Here is a 14813-nt window from a genome sequence, read left to right on the forward strand (position 1 = left end):
AGAAGAAAGGAAGGCAGTATGGACAAAGGGAGGGAGGCAACAAGGAAGGAAGGTCAGTCTTTGAACATGCTTTTTAATTTAAGTCTTATTATTTTGTATATTCAACAAGGGAATTTTCTAGAGATTTTGGGGGATTATTAATGTAATTTAGTCATTATATGTATTTGTAAGCATTATGATTAAATCTTACTGCTTTAAAGATCCTCCTAACAATGTATTTGTTTTCCCTGAGGTTCCCTCTCACTGATGAATATAGGCTACAAGGCCTGTGTAAGGTATCAGTGCATGCGTGCACTTGCTATGAGTTGTCCTGTGTTAGAGAGATTGACTTAGAGAAGAAGAGATGGTGAATGTCATGCTGAAGGAACATGTTCTGGCACATGTGCAGACAAAAAACCAATGCTGTGCTGATTTCAGGAGAGTGAAAACCTTTGGGAATAGAAAAATAAAAGGATTTCTTTGCAGAATTGAACATTGCTTGGTAACTAGATGTCCTACCACTGAGATAGGTCCTTAGCCCATTTATCAGTCAATCAATCACTATTGAGACAGCTCTAGCTCAAGTTGACCTTGAACTCACTTCTGATTCTCTTACCCAAGCCTCCTGAGTAGTTGAGATTTGCAGATCTATACTAGTAGGTCTGACTTAGGATTTAAAAATAGCCCAGTGCCTCCTATGAAGAGGATTTGGTTATAGGAGAGTTGGACGATTGGAAAGAGAGGATATTGAACCCTGGATTCTAGAAACTACAAAAATGCTGCCTTGTAGGGTAGGAGAAATGCCCTCCCTGGCAGCGTTTTGTTTGCTCAGCCTGCTTCTAGGCTCTACTGATCAACAAGTAACCTTAGCAGCAAATCGAGCATGAGCCAAAGAAAATAATATCAAAGCCACATGCAGAGACAGAGTCTTGAACAAAACTGTGAATTTGAATCAATTTTCATGGGGCAAGTTTTTTATGTTCCAGATTAAATATCATGGGTTTTGGTCACCCTTAATCTGATCAGCCATGGTAGCTAATACTAAAATAAAACTGAGACCCGATATCTACCAATGATGGTGCTGGAGTACATCTGCATATACAGCTCTGGAAAATTCATCTGCTCTCAGGTGACGCAGTGTCCTGGGTCTAACTTTCTGCTTTCCTCTGCTCTCACTTTATAACGTTTGATTAGTATGCCATAGCATACTGCGGCCATAAACATACACTTTTGTGATTTTCATAATCTATGCAGTGCTGCAGTCATTACTGCAACATAGATTTTATTTGTTGTTTTATTGAAATAACATTTTGGTATGTAGCCCAGGTTGGCCTCAAACTCAACTCATAATCCTTTTGTATGATTCTCCTGAGTTCTGGGATTACAGTTATGTTCCACAGAACTTGGTACCATATCAGGATTTAGAACTTCTCATCACACCTAAAGTTCCCTAGCAACTGTTTATAGCCAATCCCTGCTTCCTCTCCCAACTGCAGTTATCTCCCATACCCTTTCTTGCTTTTGTGTCACCTTGGTTTTGGTTCTGTATGTAGCTACTTTAAGACACATGAGGTTATGTTGAAACAGCTTTATTTTTTTTGATCCATAAATATATGTTACTGACAAAAGTGGAAAATCCTTAAGACTAAATCTTACTAAAGCAGTCTCTGTTTACAGTACATATAGGGTGTGCTTTGACAGGGTAGGAGAATGATGAATTTATACAGAAGCAGTAATGGGGGCATGTGAGTGATGGCGAAACTGCAGCGGTATGGATAGAAAGGTACTTTTCATAATACTACCATATAATAAACATAGAATCCATAAATCCAGCTAATGAGTAAAAATGTTCCTTAACCCCCCCTTAGGAAATTGTGTCCCCAAACTAAAAATGTTACAGTAAGAATTGCCTTTTATTACAGAATTTCAAGAATTCTTTACTACAAAATATCTAGTTGAGTTTACAGGATAGAGACGTATTTGCCACTATGAAGCAAATGAATGAGTCCTCCTGTGGAGAGGCATTGGAGGGTCATTGAAGGGTTGGCAGCAGTGTTGAGCAGGGTCTTCTCCTCCCCTACCTGAGGGAGGTTGTTAAGCAAACACACAGCATCATTTTTTTTCCTGAATGATGGAAGGGTTAATGTGTTTGCGATTTACAAGATGGTCTTGATGACAGAGACTTGGAATTTCCATTGGTGCTTCGCAAGCCTTCATGGGGAGGGTGATAATAGCATGAAGAGGGGCCACAAACATACTGGGATGGGGTGAAGACACACCTCCCAGCAGCCCTGGTGGTAGTACCTTGTTCTCTCCAGCCAGGATGAAGCTTCTGCTTCCAGATGTGGTCTTTGGGATGCATGCTGTGACCTGGGATACAATGGCATCCCTTGCCACACAGAACCTCTGCCACGCATGCTCCTTTGAGACACAGAACAAAATTCCCATCTGACCTTCAATAAAAATTCCATGCCCAAATGTCATGGTCAGACTTCTGGACCATCTTTCAGTCTGTCCCCTCTCTAAAAGCAGAGTTACCTCCCTCCAGCTATAAGGACAACATCAAAAATGAAAACTCCAAACTCAGAATTTCACAGCGACAGACACCCAGATGTATGTTTATATGAGAGGCTTCTGAGACACAGTTGGTGACCTGTTGAGTAGTCAGGCCTTAACTTTCAGGTACAATGCCAAACCCATTGGTTCCATCCAAAAATCTGTCGAGGAGTCTGGTGATGTTGCCATAGGGCAGGCAGAGTATGATGGGCACAGCTCAGTTGAAATGGGGATGAATGTAGAGAGGGGAGAGTGGAGACTGAAAACCCTATAGCATAAGAGCTGAATGAAACTTAGGGGGCTCATCTAGCCAAAGCCCCTCATTTTATAAGTGAGGAAACTGAGGCACTGGAATGTGACTTGCCCATATTCACATAGCAAGGTGGAGACAAACGTCAAAATTGGAAGCCATGTGTCTAGAGCTTCAGTGCTGTTTTTTTTTCTCTTTGATATACCATCTTCTAAAAACAAAGAGAGGGACTAGAAGGACTTATCTTTCATATTTAACCTACCATTAAAATGCACTGCTTATAAAAATAACACTTAAGCCCTGATAATACTTCATTAAAGCAGAGCAAGCCCCTTGAAGCTATTCAGAAGTTCCCCAGATTCAGAGAGGATGGCAGAGGAATGTGTGGCCGATGTGCCTGCTCCTCTCAGAGCAGGTACCTTCTAGGGTTCAAGTGATAGGCAGCCCTTTCAAACCTTGGGTTCAGTCCACAGACATCTGTGGAAGGAATGAAGGATGAAGCAGGTGGCAGTCAAGAACTTTCCAAAGGCAATGGGTTGAGTTTGGTGGCAGAGATATTGGGATGACTACTCATAGTTGAAGACATACAAGGTCCTCATGTCTTTGGGATGAAGGAAAAGCTGTGATGTCTACAAGAAGAAGAGTGTTGGAGTAGAAGCAAGAGCTACAAGCATCAAAGGGGATGAATCTTTGGCCAGAGCAGAAGACTCTGGGCTAGTAGCAGTCTTAGTCAAGAGCTTCTTGAGTCCGGTAGCCACAGGAACCAAAGCTGATCTTTTGGCCATGGCACCTCTAATCAGCCAGCTCTCTCCCTTCCCTTTTAGAGATCATAGGGATGTAGGGAGCCCAATGACCTTACACCTTGGGGCATCATTTCCCACATGAGGAAGTATAACAAACCAACGAGGCCAACAAAGAACTTGAACGCAGAATGCCAGAGTCTTCACAGTTTACACCAAGAGCTCTAATTCTTAAAACTAGAGATTTCAGTGGGCCCAGGTAAAAGAAATCAGGGCTGGAGGAATCTGGATGAGTGAAGAGAGAAATGAGAGGAAGGCAAGAGAAAACTGGCATAGGAGGTTAAGACAGGAATAAGAATGTAAAGAAGGGGAGAGATTTCAGTGGGGGAAGGACTGGACCTTCTCAAGGGAAACACATTGCCTAAGACACTGGGGAATTCTGATGGTCAAAGTCCACTTAGGAGGTTAAGGAATTATTGGCAAGCTTGTGTGGTTCATGAATATATGGAGCCAAGAGTTCACTGGAGGAAGTAAGAAAGATGTGGTAAAGAATGTGGGTGGTAAGAGGTCTTCAGGAAGAACACTTGGGGTAAGTGAGATCTGTACATACCCAAGTCCAGGGCAGTGGAGACATGCAGAGGGAAATCTTGGGTTTGCTTGGGATATGAGTGTTTATCATGAAGGGGCCATGGCCCTTCTATGTGACAAAGGACACAGCCTGCTCGGGTTAGAAGCGGTGACTGGGGTTCCAGCCCCAGACACTCTCAAGTGACTTCATATAGCAACAGAGCTAGCTGGTTCTGGAGTGATGGATGAGTTGATGCGATCTAGTGGTTTTCCCTTATCACTGAGGGATAAGCTCCAACAATCCCATTGGGTGCCTGAAACCACACAGAGTACCACACCCTCTATATAGGTATTGAATTTTTCTTCATCTACATACACATACAATAAAGTTTAATTTGTAAATTAGGCACAGAAAGAGATTGACAATAATAAAGTAGGGCAAGTTATAAGAATATAGTGTAATAAAAGCTATGTAATTGTGGACTCTCTCAAAAGAGTTAAGACAAATATAAATATTTCTGGATCATGGTTGTCTACAGGTAATTGAAATGGAGTCATGCAGAACTGAAGATGGGGGTTGATTACTGTATTTCCATGTCCCAGTTAAGACACAGTTTTCCGGAGTTTGGAGCAGGGAACTAGGTTAGTGTAGTTTGTAGAGTTATGTCTCTGTTATTATTTCTTTCCTTCCAATGATGAAGCTGAAGAAAAGCCTTCAGGAGAAGCAAGCATTCCATTAGAATTGTCTGATGTAACTGATGCCAGGTACTTTATACCAAATGGTGGTAAGGCAGGGATGACAAATAGTTTGGAAAACAACTTATCAAACAACCCCTGAGACAGACAGACAGACAGACAGACAGACAGACAGAAAGAAGATAGACAGATGACAGACACCTTGTCAGAGCCAAGGTTGGGGGAAGAGCCTGGGATAAAGTCTTGTTCCCCAAAGGCTGGAAAACTTGGTATCTGGAAGAGTCTCCATGGGATGTACAAACAAATGGGAGGGGTTTCTCGCCCACCACAGTCTTGTCCTTTCCCCTTCCCACCAGCACATCACCAGCACAAGGGACCAGCTTAGGGTTAAAGAGAGTTTACAGGGTGCTAGGCTGGGGTCCAGCTGTGAGACATTCCTTTGCTTCTAGAAGTGAGCTGTTCTCTATTTGGATTGAGTTCCTTTCTTCCTGTGATCCTTACCTTCTGCAACAAGTGCTCAAAGACCCATGGGGACCAGCCCTTAAGAAGCTTTATATGTTTGCAGGGAGCAAATCAGAATGGTCCGAGGCTTCCCGGCCCCATGTTGCCAGGGACAACCCCTCACTGGGGAGGCTAAAGACTACCTTTGGAAGTCTCAACTTTCATCCTTCTGGGTTATGCAGAACATAGCTTCTCAGAGTAGGGATTCTGGAGAGGGGCCAGGAGAGCCTACAGCTCTTGAAAGCAGAAAGGGGAAGCAATCCTCTGACTTCCCTTGGCTGGACTAAAAATGACCAGGACAGATGCAAGCTTCTCATCACCTCACTTTTTTAAAGGCTATCCATGCAGAACTGGGGGTGGGGGTATAAAACCTGATGTAAGGGCATTGCTGCTGGAGTCTGGTAAGTGGTGGTTTTAACTCTTATGTCATTTCACAAGACATTCTGGGGCTGATTCTCCCCAGTCTCAGAGAGATGCTCTGGCCCTAAGAAGGGTGTGTGTGTGTGTGTGTGTGTGTGTGTGTGTGTGTGTGTGTGTGTGTGTGTGTGTGATGTGTGGGGTCTTGTTGTCGTCCTCCTTCTGATCTTGGGGGAGCAGGATTGCTCTCATTCCCAGTAGCTGGTTACATCTTGTCCACCATCAGATTGGAGGCAAAGATGGGGCTGAGATGGATTGACAATGGAGCCTTTGGCAGAGCTCATGGTGCCTCTGCCACATGCCCAAGCACTCCTGCAAGGAAGAAAGCTTGAAACGGTCCCCAGAGCATCGTGGGACACCATTATTTATTTGCATCTACCAATGGATCTTGGTCCCTTGGATCCACTGGTCTGAGGAAACTAATGGGGCTGCAGGCAGCAAGGTGGAAAGATAGGCCTGGGAGAGAACAGAGGGAGAGATAAAGGGTTCTAAACAGAAACGGGGTGGTGGGGTGGTGGGCAAAGATGATGGAAAAGACTGGGCAGGGTCCAGCATGACCACCTCAGAGAGCTCCTGCTCTTTTGAGGGCTAAGCTTCTTCTGTCTGTGTCTGGAAACTTCTGCCTGAGGCTCATGAATGGAGGACAGGCAGAGCCCTAGAAAATGAGAATGGTGAGCCCCTGAGACCCTGGGCATCACAGTGGTCCTCCACACCCTAGCTCTCTGCCCACCGCAGGTGCCTCCTGGGAGCAGAGCTCAGGTGCAGAAGGCAGGCCTGAGAGGAGGTCCTAGTTAAGACCCGAGGCCTGGAGGAAGTAGGGGAGACAATCAGGCGGTTGCCCAGGCACCTTTAAGTCCTGGCAACCTGTCGCTACTCCTCTCTGGAGGACAAGGGCTAATGCCCCCTCCTGTGGGCAAAAGCTAAAGCCCCAGAGAGCTTTGAGGAGAAACAGTGAAGGCTGCGAGAGCACAGCCCTCACAGCACAGAGGCAGAGACAACCAAGCAGCTGAAGGAAGGGGATCCTCCCTGTCGTCGGGCTGCAGGGCTCAGTGAGGGGAGGGCCACTCGGTATAGACCAGAGTTCCAGCAGGCGGAAGAGAATCATATTGTGCTTATGGACACAGCAGCTCTCTGGCTGAGAGCGAGCAGGCAGTTTTTAGGCACTAAGAGATATCTGCGGTGCAGTTGTAGATAAAGGAAGAAGACCGAGTAGCCTATTTGGTTAGCCCACTCGCTGCACCCTCTAGCCAGCTGGCTGATCAAACTCAGGCAGCTTCACATCACCTTCAGGAGAGGGTCCACTGGCTGGCAGAACCTGCAGCTGAGTCCCCAGGAAGGGGCGGGGCAGGGACTGAGGGAGAGATTTGGGCCTCACCACACTTCTCATCTGCAGGGGGAGTCTACTGGGAGAGAAAGAGCTTTAAAGAGCCTGGGTCTGTGCTTGTTGTACCAGGCATTTGGCGCCATCTCCCTGGGGGTATGGCTTTCTGGACAGAGGCAGCCCACCTCCAACTTCAATGGGGGGAACCAGGGAGGGGAGGAGAGCCTGACTGGATACTCTGCTCCTCACCCCTGCCCTACTCTGCTCTGTCCTGCCCTGACTCTGCCAAGCAGCCCTGGCCACACTGCGGGTCACACTGTCACTTCGGTCTTGCTGGCTGTGTAGCAGGTGTGATGGCCCGGGATATAGTGCAGCTGTTCCACCGTGTTATGTCTGCGAGAGGCAAAGGCATGGCGCTTGGCTGCCGTCTGGCTCTGGCCCAGGGTGGCATAGGAGTTATTGGAGGCACTGGGATGGGAGTGCATCTTGGTCATGCGGTAACGGTCCAGCACTGGTGTGGACACAAAGACGTCCGTGTGCGAGATGGCCCGCGACAGCGACTGCTCCGGGAAAGCTGTCCTCTCTGGGGACAGCAACGGGTCCTGGGAGTGCAGGCGCTCTGTGGAGAGCAGCTGTTCATCAGACAAGATGCGGTCATAGGGCATGCCGAATTCATCTGGCAATCCCCGACGTGGAGACAAGACCCTGTCCTGGGACATGGCCCTAATGGGCCTGCGTGGCCGTTCTCGAGGAAGAGGCTTCTGTTGAGACATCTGGATGACGTTGAGGGGGAGAGTACCACGGGCTGCAAGATCTGGCAGGTGCCTCCTTCTCATGTAATACTCATCAGCTTCCTTGTCCGCTGCAAGGAGACAGAGAAAGCAGTGAGGTGAAGGGGCAGCCACGACCCAGGGAGTAAGATGTGGTGAGCGTGCCTGTGTGCATGTGCCGGCGAACAACACAGATCTGAAAATCTGCAGGGATAATGAAATCATACTCCTTTAGTTAGTAGAGTAGGTGAGGGTGTGTGTGTGTGTGTGTGTGTGTGTGTGTGTGTGTGTGTGTGTGCAGACAGGTGACCTTAACTTCCTCCTCTACTGTATACACAGACCAGTTCTTGAAGGCTTGTGAAAAATGGGCTCTGATTCAGGGGGTACTAACTGCCTTTGTCCCAGAGTTCTATCTCCAGTGGGTCCCCAGATGCTGTTTCTCCTCCAGGGATCACCTTGGGAGTCAGTTAAATGGTTTCCCACCCAGCTCACAGTGGAGCTGAAGGCAAGCTCAGAGTATTCATTCCTTTGGTTTGCGTGCTGTGTCTGCTGCATGTGGTTCTGAAGTAGACTGGCTCCTAGTCTTGCAGGGGGAAAAAAAACAGGTAGAGTTGACAGCTTTCCGATGATGGATAGAGAGAGCCCTTGTTTATGGAAACTGGGCACAGAACCAGCTTCTGTTAGAATTAAGTAGGATGCTCATCTAGGAGCTGTCTGTGAATAGCTTCTCTGGTAACCTAGGAACCTAGTAACACCTTCTCTGGAGTAACAACCAATGTACAGGGAACCAACACATGGGTATCCAGCCCCCACACAGCCATATCATCAGCCTCCATGTACTCCTTGTGCCCACCAGGCAGCAGGCTGTAGCAATACTGTGTGTGCATCTTGCTCAGAAGCTTTGGGCTCCTGTCCCAGTAGGTTCTCCCAGAATAGCCCTATGGATCCTTGACCTTTGCCAGGGCACACACAAGGCTGCATTGTCTCAGAATTCAGCAAGGAGGCCTCCTACAAACAGTTTTTTGGTACTCTCTGGCTCCTGTGGGAAAACTGCTTTCTCTTCTGTGGGCTCAGGGTTAGGGGTAGGGTCTATCTTGCCTACTGAGACCCATTTTTTTTCATTTCTGGCCACCTCTCAGATGGTTAGAGTTGTTTATTTGTTGCCATGAGAACTCAACATCTCTCTGAATATGACTGCTATGCACTTGGGCTGTACAGAGTGGCTCACCTGGAATTTCAAGGGCATGCTCAGTGGTGGAGCACCCACTGAAGTTGGGTAGCCATCAAAAGAGACCTGTGGAGCTGGGGGTACAGCTCAGGAATCAGATGCTTGCCTAGCATACACAGGGCTCTGAAACATCTCTAAGACACACAGACACACACACACACACAGACACACACACACACACAGACACACACGAGAGAGAGAGAGAGAGAGAGAGAGGGGGGGGAGAGGGAGAGGGAGAGGGGGAGAGGGAGAGGGAGAGAGAGAGAGAGAGGGAGAGAGAGAGAGAGAGAGAGAGAGAGAGAGAGAGAGAGAGAGAGAGAGAGAGAGAAATACACAGGTAGAGGTGTTGACTCATTTGTAGGGAAATAAGAGCAGGCTACACAGATCAGGTCAGTGAAGAAAAATGTCCCTAAATATACTTTCTGACATTTTAGTGTGTTAAACCCACCAATGTGAACACCCATTTCAGACTCAAATAGCAGAGGTGGATGCCTGGATAAAGCAGGCTTCAGGCCCTTGAGATGGTCTTGGCTGGGATAGAATGGTTCTTTTGGCCCTTGCTGCCTCAATTACAGGAAATGACACAGTTAGGCTCATGGTTTGAAGAAGCCCCCCTTTGAGCTGACATATGAATGGTAAGTACAGCTTGTAAAGATAGATAAGGTGGCCTCAGGGCCCTATAGCATCATTCTTCACTGGGAAAAGGGTGGGCTTAGGACCAATAGAACAAAAGAAAAGTTTCTGTCTATTCTCTTTATCCTCTGTACAACTCACTCCTTCGCTCTTGGGATTCCATAATTAGTCCCTTGGATACTCCAAAAGAGAGTGCCATGGAAGAGAATAACCTGGAGACCCTTGAAACAGCCCGACACTCCAGCCAGCCTTGACTTACTTAGCCTCTTCAGAGATGAGTACTTGCTCGGATTTGTCTTCACTGCAGATTCATATGATGGAGGCAAATGGGCTAAGTTCTGGTAAGAGCGCGAGAAGGAGAGGTCATAGGGCTCTGTGGCTGATGTCAGGATGTTATTCATCCGTGGCTTCTCTGAAAAGCAAGGGCATGGCATCAGTGAACAGAAAGGCAGTGTGGCCAAGTTTTCTCTCATCTTTCTGCTCCACCCCTGACTAGAGTCCCCATCCTGCTTTCCTATGCTAGGATCCAGTGGGGACAGTTCTCAAGGTGTTGTCTTAGGTGCCTCAGGCTCCTGTGAATATTGATTAGTCCCTGAGGACTCAATTGTAACACTCAGCAGCGATGTCCTCTTCCAGTGCATCGCTGGTCTGTCTGATGAAACTGAACCACGTGCACTGAAAGAGCATTGTCCTAGCTAGCCTTTTGGCCACTTGACACAGGCTAGAGTCCCATGGGAAGAGGAACTGCAGTTGCGAAGATGCCCCCATCAGCTTGCCTGTAGGTAAGTCTGTGTGGGCATTTTCTTGATTAATGATTTATGTAGGAAGGCCTGTCTCACTAGGAACAGTGCCCCCTTGGGACCATCACCCTACATGGTTTAGGAAAGCAGGCTGAGCAAGCCATGAAGGAGAAGCCAGTAAGCAGTACTCCTCTATGGCTTCTGTTTCAATTCTTGCTCCAGGTTCTTCCTCTATTTCCTCTCCTGACTTCCTTCCCCTATCCTCTCCCCCTTTCCCCTGCTTCTATGAGGGAGCACCCCACCTACTCACTCCTGCCTCACTGCCCTAGCACTCCCCTATGCTGGGGTATTGAGCCTGCACAGTACTAACAGCAATCCACATTCAATCCATGGTGCCATGCATCTCCAGGGGAGTTCCCTTAGGTCTTTCTAGTCTCCATGTTTGGCAAGTCTCTGTGAGCTACACAGCTACCACTGTTTGCTTACTTTCAGTCCTTTCTCAGAGACTGCCTTAGGAATTTCTAAGCTCCCAGAAGGAGAAACTTGAGCAAAATCTGCCTATCATACTTTTTTCTTTTCTCCCACTTTCCCTAAGATAGACCCCAAGATTCCAGACACACAACAGAGTATGGTTCATTGTTAGGTCCAGGGGAAGAGTCAAGAAAGGAATAGAGATTTGTGTGAGTGGTCACCAGAGTGGATAAATGATGATGGCATACTCAGGGTGAGTGGTATCTGGAGGAAAGATTAAAGATAAACACAAGACAGGAGTAAAGGATGGGTAAGGGAATGGTGAGCATCAGGATCTGAAGGAAATGGAGGTTCAGGGAAAGGAAACAAAATGCCCCAATACTTGATTGACTTGAGAAGGAGGAACCATAAAAAGGAAGTCAACAGTTGGTTTCCGGGGAGATAGTGATACCATTTCCACAAATGAGTAGGGAAACAGCAGTCTGGCTGTACCATCTATCCATCCTCTTTGTCTGGAACCCCTCAAAGCCATAGTTTCTCTGAGAAGGGGCAGCCCCAAGCTGGGATCAATGTGTAGGTGAATTGTAGTTTCCTATACCTCTTGGCAGAGACTGCTGCATTACAGACTGCAAGAATTCTGTTGTCCCTGGGAGAAAGAGTCACCTTCCTAGGCTGTATCCAAGGCTTGCCCCAGGCATGGGAACTCCTGGCTTCTCTCCCCTCCCCTGCCTGCATTGTCACCCCCAGATCTGGGGATTGAGCCAGGGGATTTCAGCCAATAAGCTGGTGTTTGTGCCAGCTTCGTACATATGTGAGGGGGTGAGGGATGCTCTGTATCCCAAGAGATCAGAACATGCTGTACAGAGCAAGCCTCCCTGGCATGGACTAGGACAGATGCCAGGAAGTGGAGTGGGCCTGGCGCTGCGAGTGCTGCTCCCTAGACTTGCTTAGCCACGGATCCACTACTTCTTGTTTCTTCAGTTCTCACCACGCTGGGGAAGAACAGGGTTCCTTCTGAGTCTTGGCATCTTTCTGCCACTGAGGTCATTGCTCCGTTCTCCCTCTTCCAAACGCAGTAGGTTTATATGCTGTCATCTACCACTTATTCTGAAATTACCACTGAGCCAAGAACATTCTGCCTTTTGTCCTGACTGTGGCTGCCTAAGAACCCCTCGATCAAGATTGTTTTTGTTTGGGATGCCGTGCTTTATTTTTTCCTTCCTTGACCACATTCTTCCTTAACTAAAGGCTTTGACTGTGACCTTGTTACATTTTGTCAGTCCTCAGTGATATCGGCTCTTCTACCTAAGCCCCCCACCCCCCAATTTACTCAGTGACACTCAGTCTCTTACTAATTTCTAATGATTTGATATGACTTGATTTTGGTCATCCCAAATGACTTCAAAGATCTTGGCATCAGTAGACAAGCTTTCTAATATTTCTGGTTTCTCTCCAATAATAATGGCACAAACTAAGGCTCTAGTTAATGTTTTTTGGGTTGACCAAGTAGCTGTGGGTCTTTCTGGACTTCCCAGTAGTTCTAATTATTCTCTGGTGTTGGGGGAAAGCGCATTAGACAAGAAAGGAATGAGCTCTGCTTCAAATATTCTGCAAGCTGCTTGAGAACTGACATTGGGGCTCCATCTATCCCCATCTCCTTGTACCAGCTGGAAGTGAGGAGACAGGAAGAGGTGGAGTAGGGAACAGCCCTTCTGTTTGTGCTCGATGCCTGTAGTGGCTCTTCCTGAGGAGGCTCAGCTCAGTAGTTGTTCTTTCCTGAATGTTACTGAACAAGTGCAAGCGTTCCTGGTCTGCCTTTTCTGACTCTTCTTCCTACTCACTAATCCCCACAGCATCTCCCAGACTCTCTGCCTCTGCCTTCTATTTCCCCTCTGAAGAATTCTTGCACAGATAGTTCCCACTTTCAAGCCTTCTGTTACTCCCTTCAAAGACTAATGAAATCATCTCTGACTCCAACCTCAAACTACCTAGGGAACATTTTTTTCTTGTATCTTCTACAGTCATAGCATATTCTATAATTCAGAATTAAATTCACCTTCACCAATTCCTGCACACTGGTTGTTTTTCTTTAGATGGTATCCATAGCCAAGCCTCCATTCTTCCAAATACTCTTGGTTCTTCATTTCAGTCTTCATTGGTTCTCATTGAGATACAAATTTTGAGTGACAAAACCATCTCAATTCTTACCTTAAGATGTTCCTGCTCTCAGTCTTCCTTACTGTTCCAACAATCAACATTACAACTGGCATCAATCTCTTTGAAGTGATCTCAGTTCTATTTTTTTTATATCCTACAACCAGAGCTTCTAATTATGTTCCTATCCTCTCATAATAGGTGTCCTCTAACCTGTAGCACTGGAAAAGCATGCCACAATACCCTATTCTTCTTCCTAATTTAGATGTGTCTTAGCCTCCGTCCTAAGGTGCTATATAATATGACTTGAGAATGGTAATCCCTCTGCTATGTGCTGACTAGTTTATCTTATTTTTCTCTTGCTGTATGGGGGATAAACTCTGGACCTTGTGCATGGGAGGCAAGAGTGCTACCACGGATCTAGCTTTCGTTTTTGTTTTGAGACAGTAGCTCACTAAGTTTCCCAGTTTGCCCTTGAACTGATTCTCTGGCTTAAATATGCCTTGAAACTGGCAATCCTCCTGCCTCATGTTTCTTATTGTGTAAGATTGTAAGCCTGCACCGTCAGACCTGGCTTCGGATTGATCTTTGTTTTGAGTGTGTCTCTCAAGAAACACCTATTGATCATTACTATTTAATTACTTAGGTTTTCATAGGGAAGAAACAAGCATGACTAAGAGATCACAGTTTACAGGGCTGTCATATATTCTATTGAGTTTTGAGAAAGACTCCAAATAGTTTTTATCTGGGGATCCAAATGTTAAGTTCTGGGCTTCTGGGAGGATGATAGGATCTGACAGGGAAAGGTGGGCTTATCACCCATTGTCCTTTTGCGAACAGCTTTCTGCTGGGCAACCATCAGCCTCTTCTCTGCCAAGAGGGTAAAACTCAAGTCAGTCTCAAGTTTGATCAAATATTAATTAATTTGAGGAAGATCAAGATGGTTCAACTAAGTCTTGTTTTGCTTGCCAATAATACCTAAAGGCTTTACGCAAAAGAGCACATTAATCTTGCTATGGATGTATAGAATTTGTGACCACAAGAATCAATGGAGATTACAAATATGAATGAGTTGAGGAAGGGTCTCCCTTCTCTTTTATGGCAGAAAAAATATTCTTCTGTCAGACACAAACATCCAGGGGACAACGTTCTCGAAGGAAAGTGAAGCTGTGTGGTCTGGAGGAAGGCAGGCACAATGGCTCCACCTTCTTCCCCCATCCTTGGAATCGAGCCACGTGGCATGCGGACACGATGCAGGGTGCTCTCAATCAACTCTCACCATGTGTAGGGGTCTGGGTAGCGCTGCTTAATATAGGATGATTATACTGACGATCACCTGAAAGTCACAGAAAAGACATTTTAGAGGAAGTCAGGCATTCTGTTGGCTTTCCAACCCAACAGCACTTCTCTTTACTCATCTCTACAGTTTTGATCTGACTCAAAGGAAGCCTTTCCCGGAAAGGCATACAATAATATACTAGGCTCAAAAACAAACTCTTCCTGCTGTCTCTGTCTCTTTCCAACGACATCAACCTTCTTTGGTCACTGTGTGACAAACCCCCTCCACACACATCCTTAGATCTGGCTGACTGGCCATAGAGGCTATGTTAGGGTACATGTGGGTCAGGAAGGAAGAACGTAGTATAAAGGGGAAGGAGATTCTTCTTTTCATACATACAGCTCTGACAACACCTGAGATGCAGATCAGGTACTGTTCACTGTCTGAGATCAGGAGTCTTGGGTCCTTGGCTAACTGACACAGCCCGATAGTTCAAAAGCATTCTCTCTAT

The 14813-nt window shown here is 46.5% G+C and overlaps 1 protein-coding gene and 1 long non-coding RNA gene across 4 annotated transcripts in view; one reads left to right on the top strand and one right to left on the bottom strand.

The window, feature by feature from the left end:
* LOC120095122 (uncharacterized) overlaps positions 1-14813 on the top strand; it is a 145020-nt gene that overhangs the window by 31781 nt on the left and 98426 nt on the right. The window lies entirely within an intron of this gene.
* Shisa6 (shisa family member 6) overlaps positions 1553-14813 on the bottom strand; it is a 295429-nt gene continuing 282168 nt past the window's right edge. For both annotated transcript variants that reach the window (NM_001191922.2, NM_001415765.1), the window contains 3 exon segments: positions 1553-7889; positions 9918-10070; positions 14303-14359. In NM_001191922.2, coding sequence (NP_001178851.1) covers positions 7339-7889; positions 9918-10070; positions 14303-14359 — 761 coding nt within the window. In that variant the 3' untranslated portion in view covers positions 1553-7338.

The sequence above is a fragment of the Rattus norvegicus genome, chromosome 10 (genome assembly GCF_021556685.1).
Source record: "Rattus norvegicus strain SHRSP/BbbUtx chromosome 10, alternate assembly SHRSP_T2T, whole genome shotgun sequence".
In the NCBI taxonomy this organism is placed as follows: domain Eukaryota; kingdom Metazoa; phylum Chordata; class Mammalia; order Rodentia; family Muridae; genus Rattus; species Rattus norvegicus.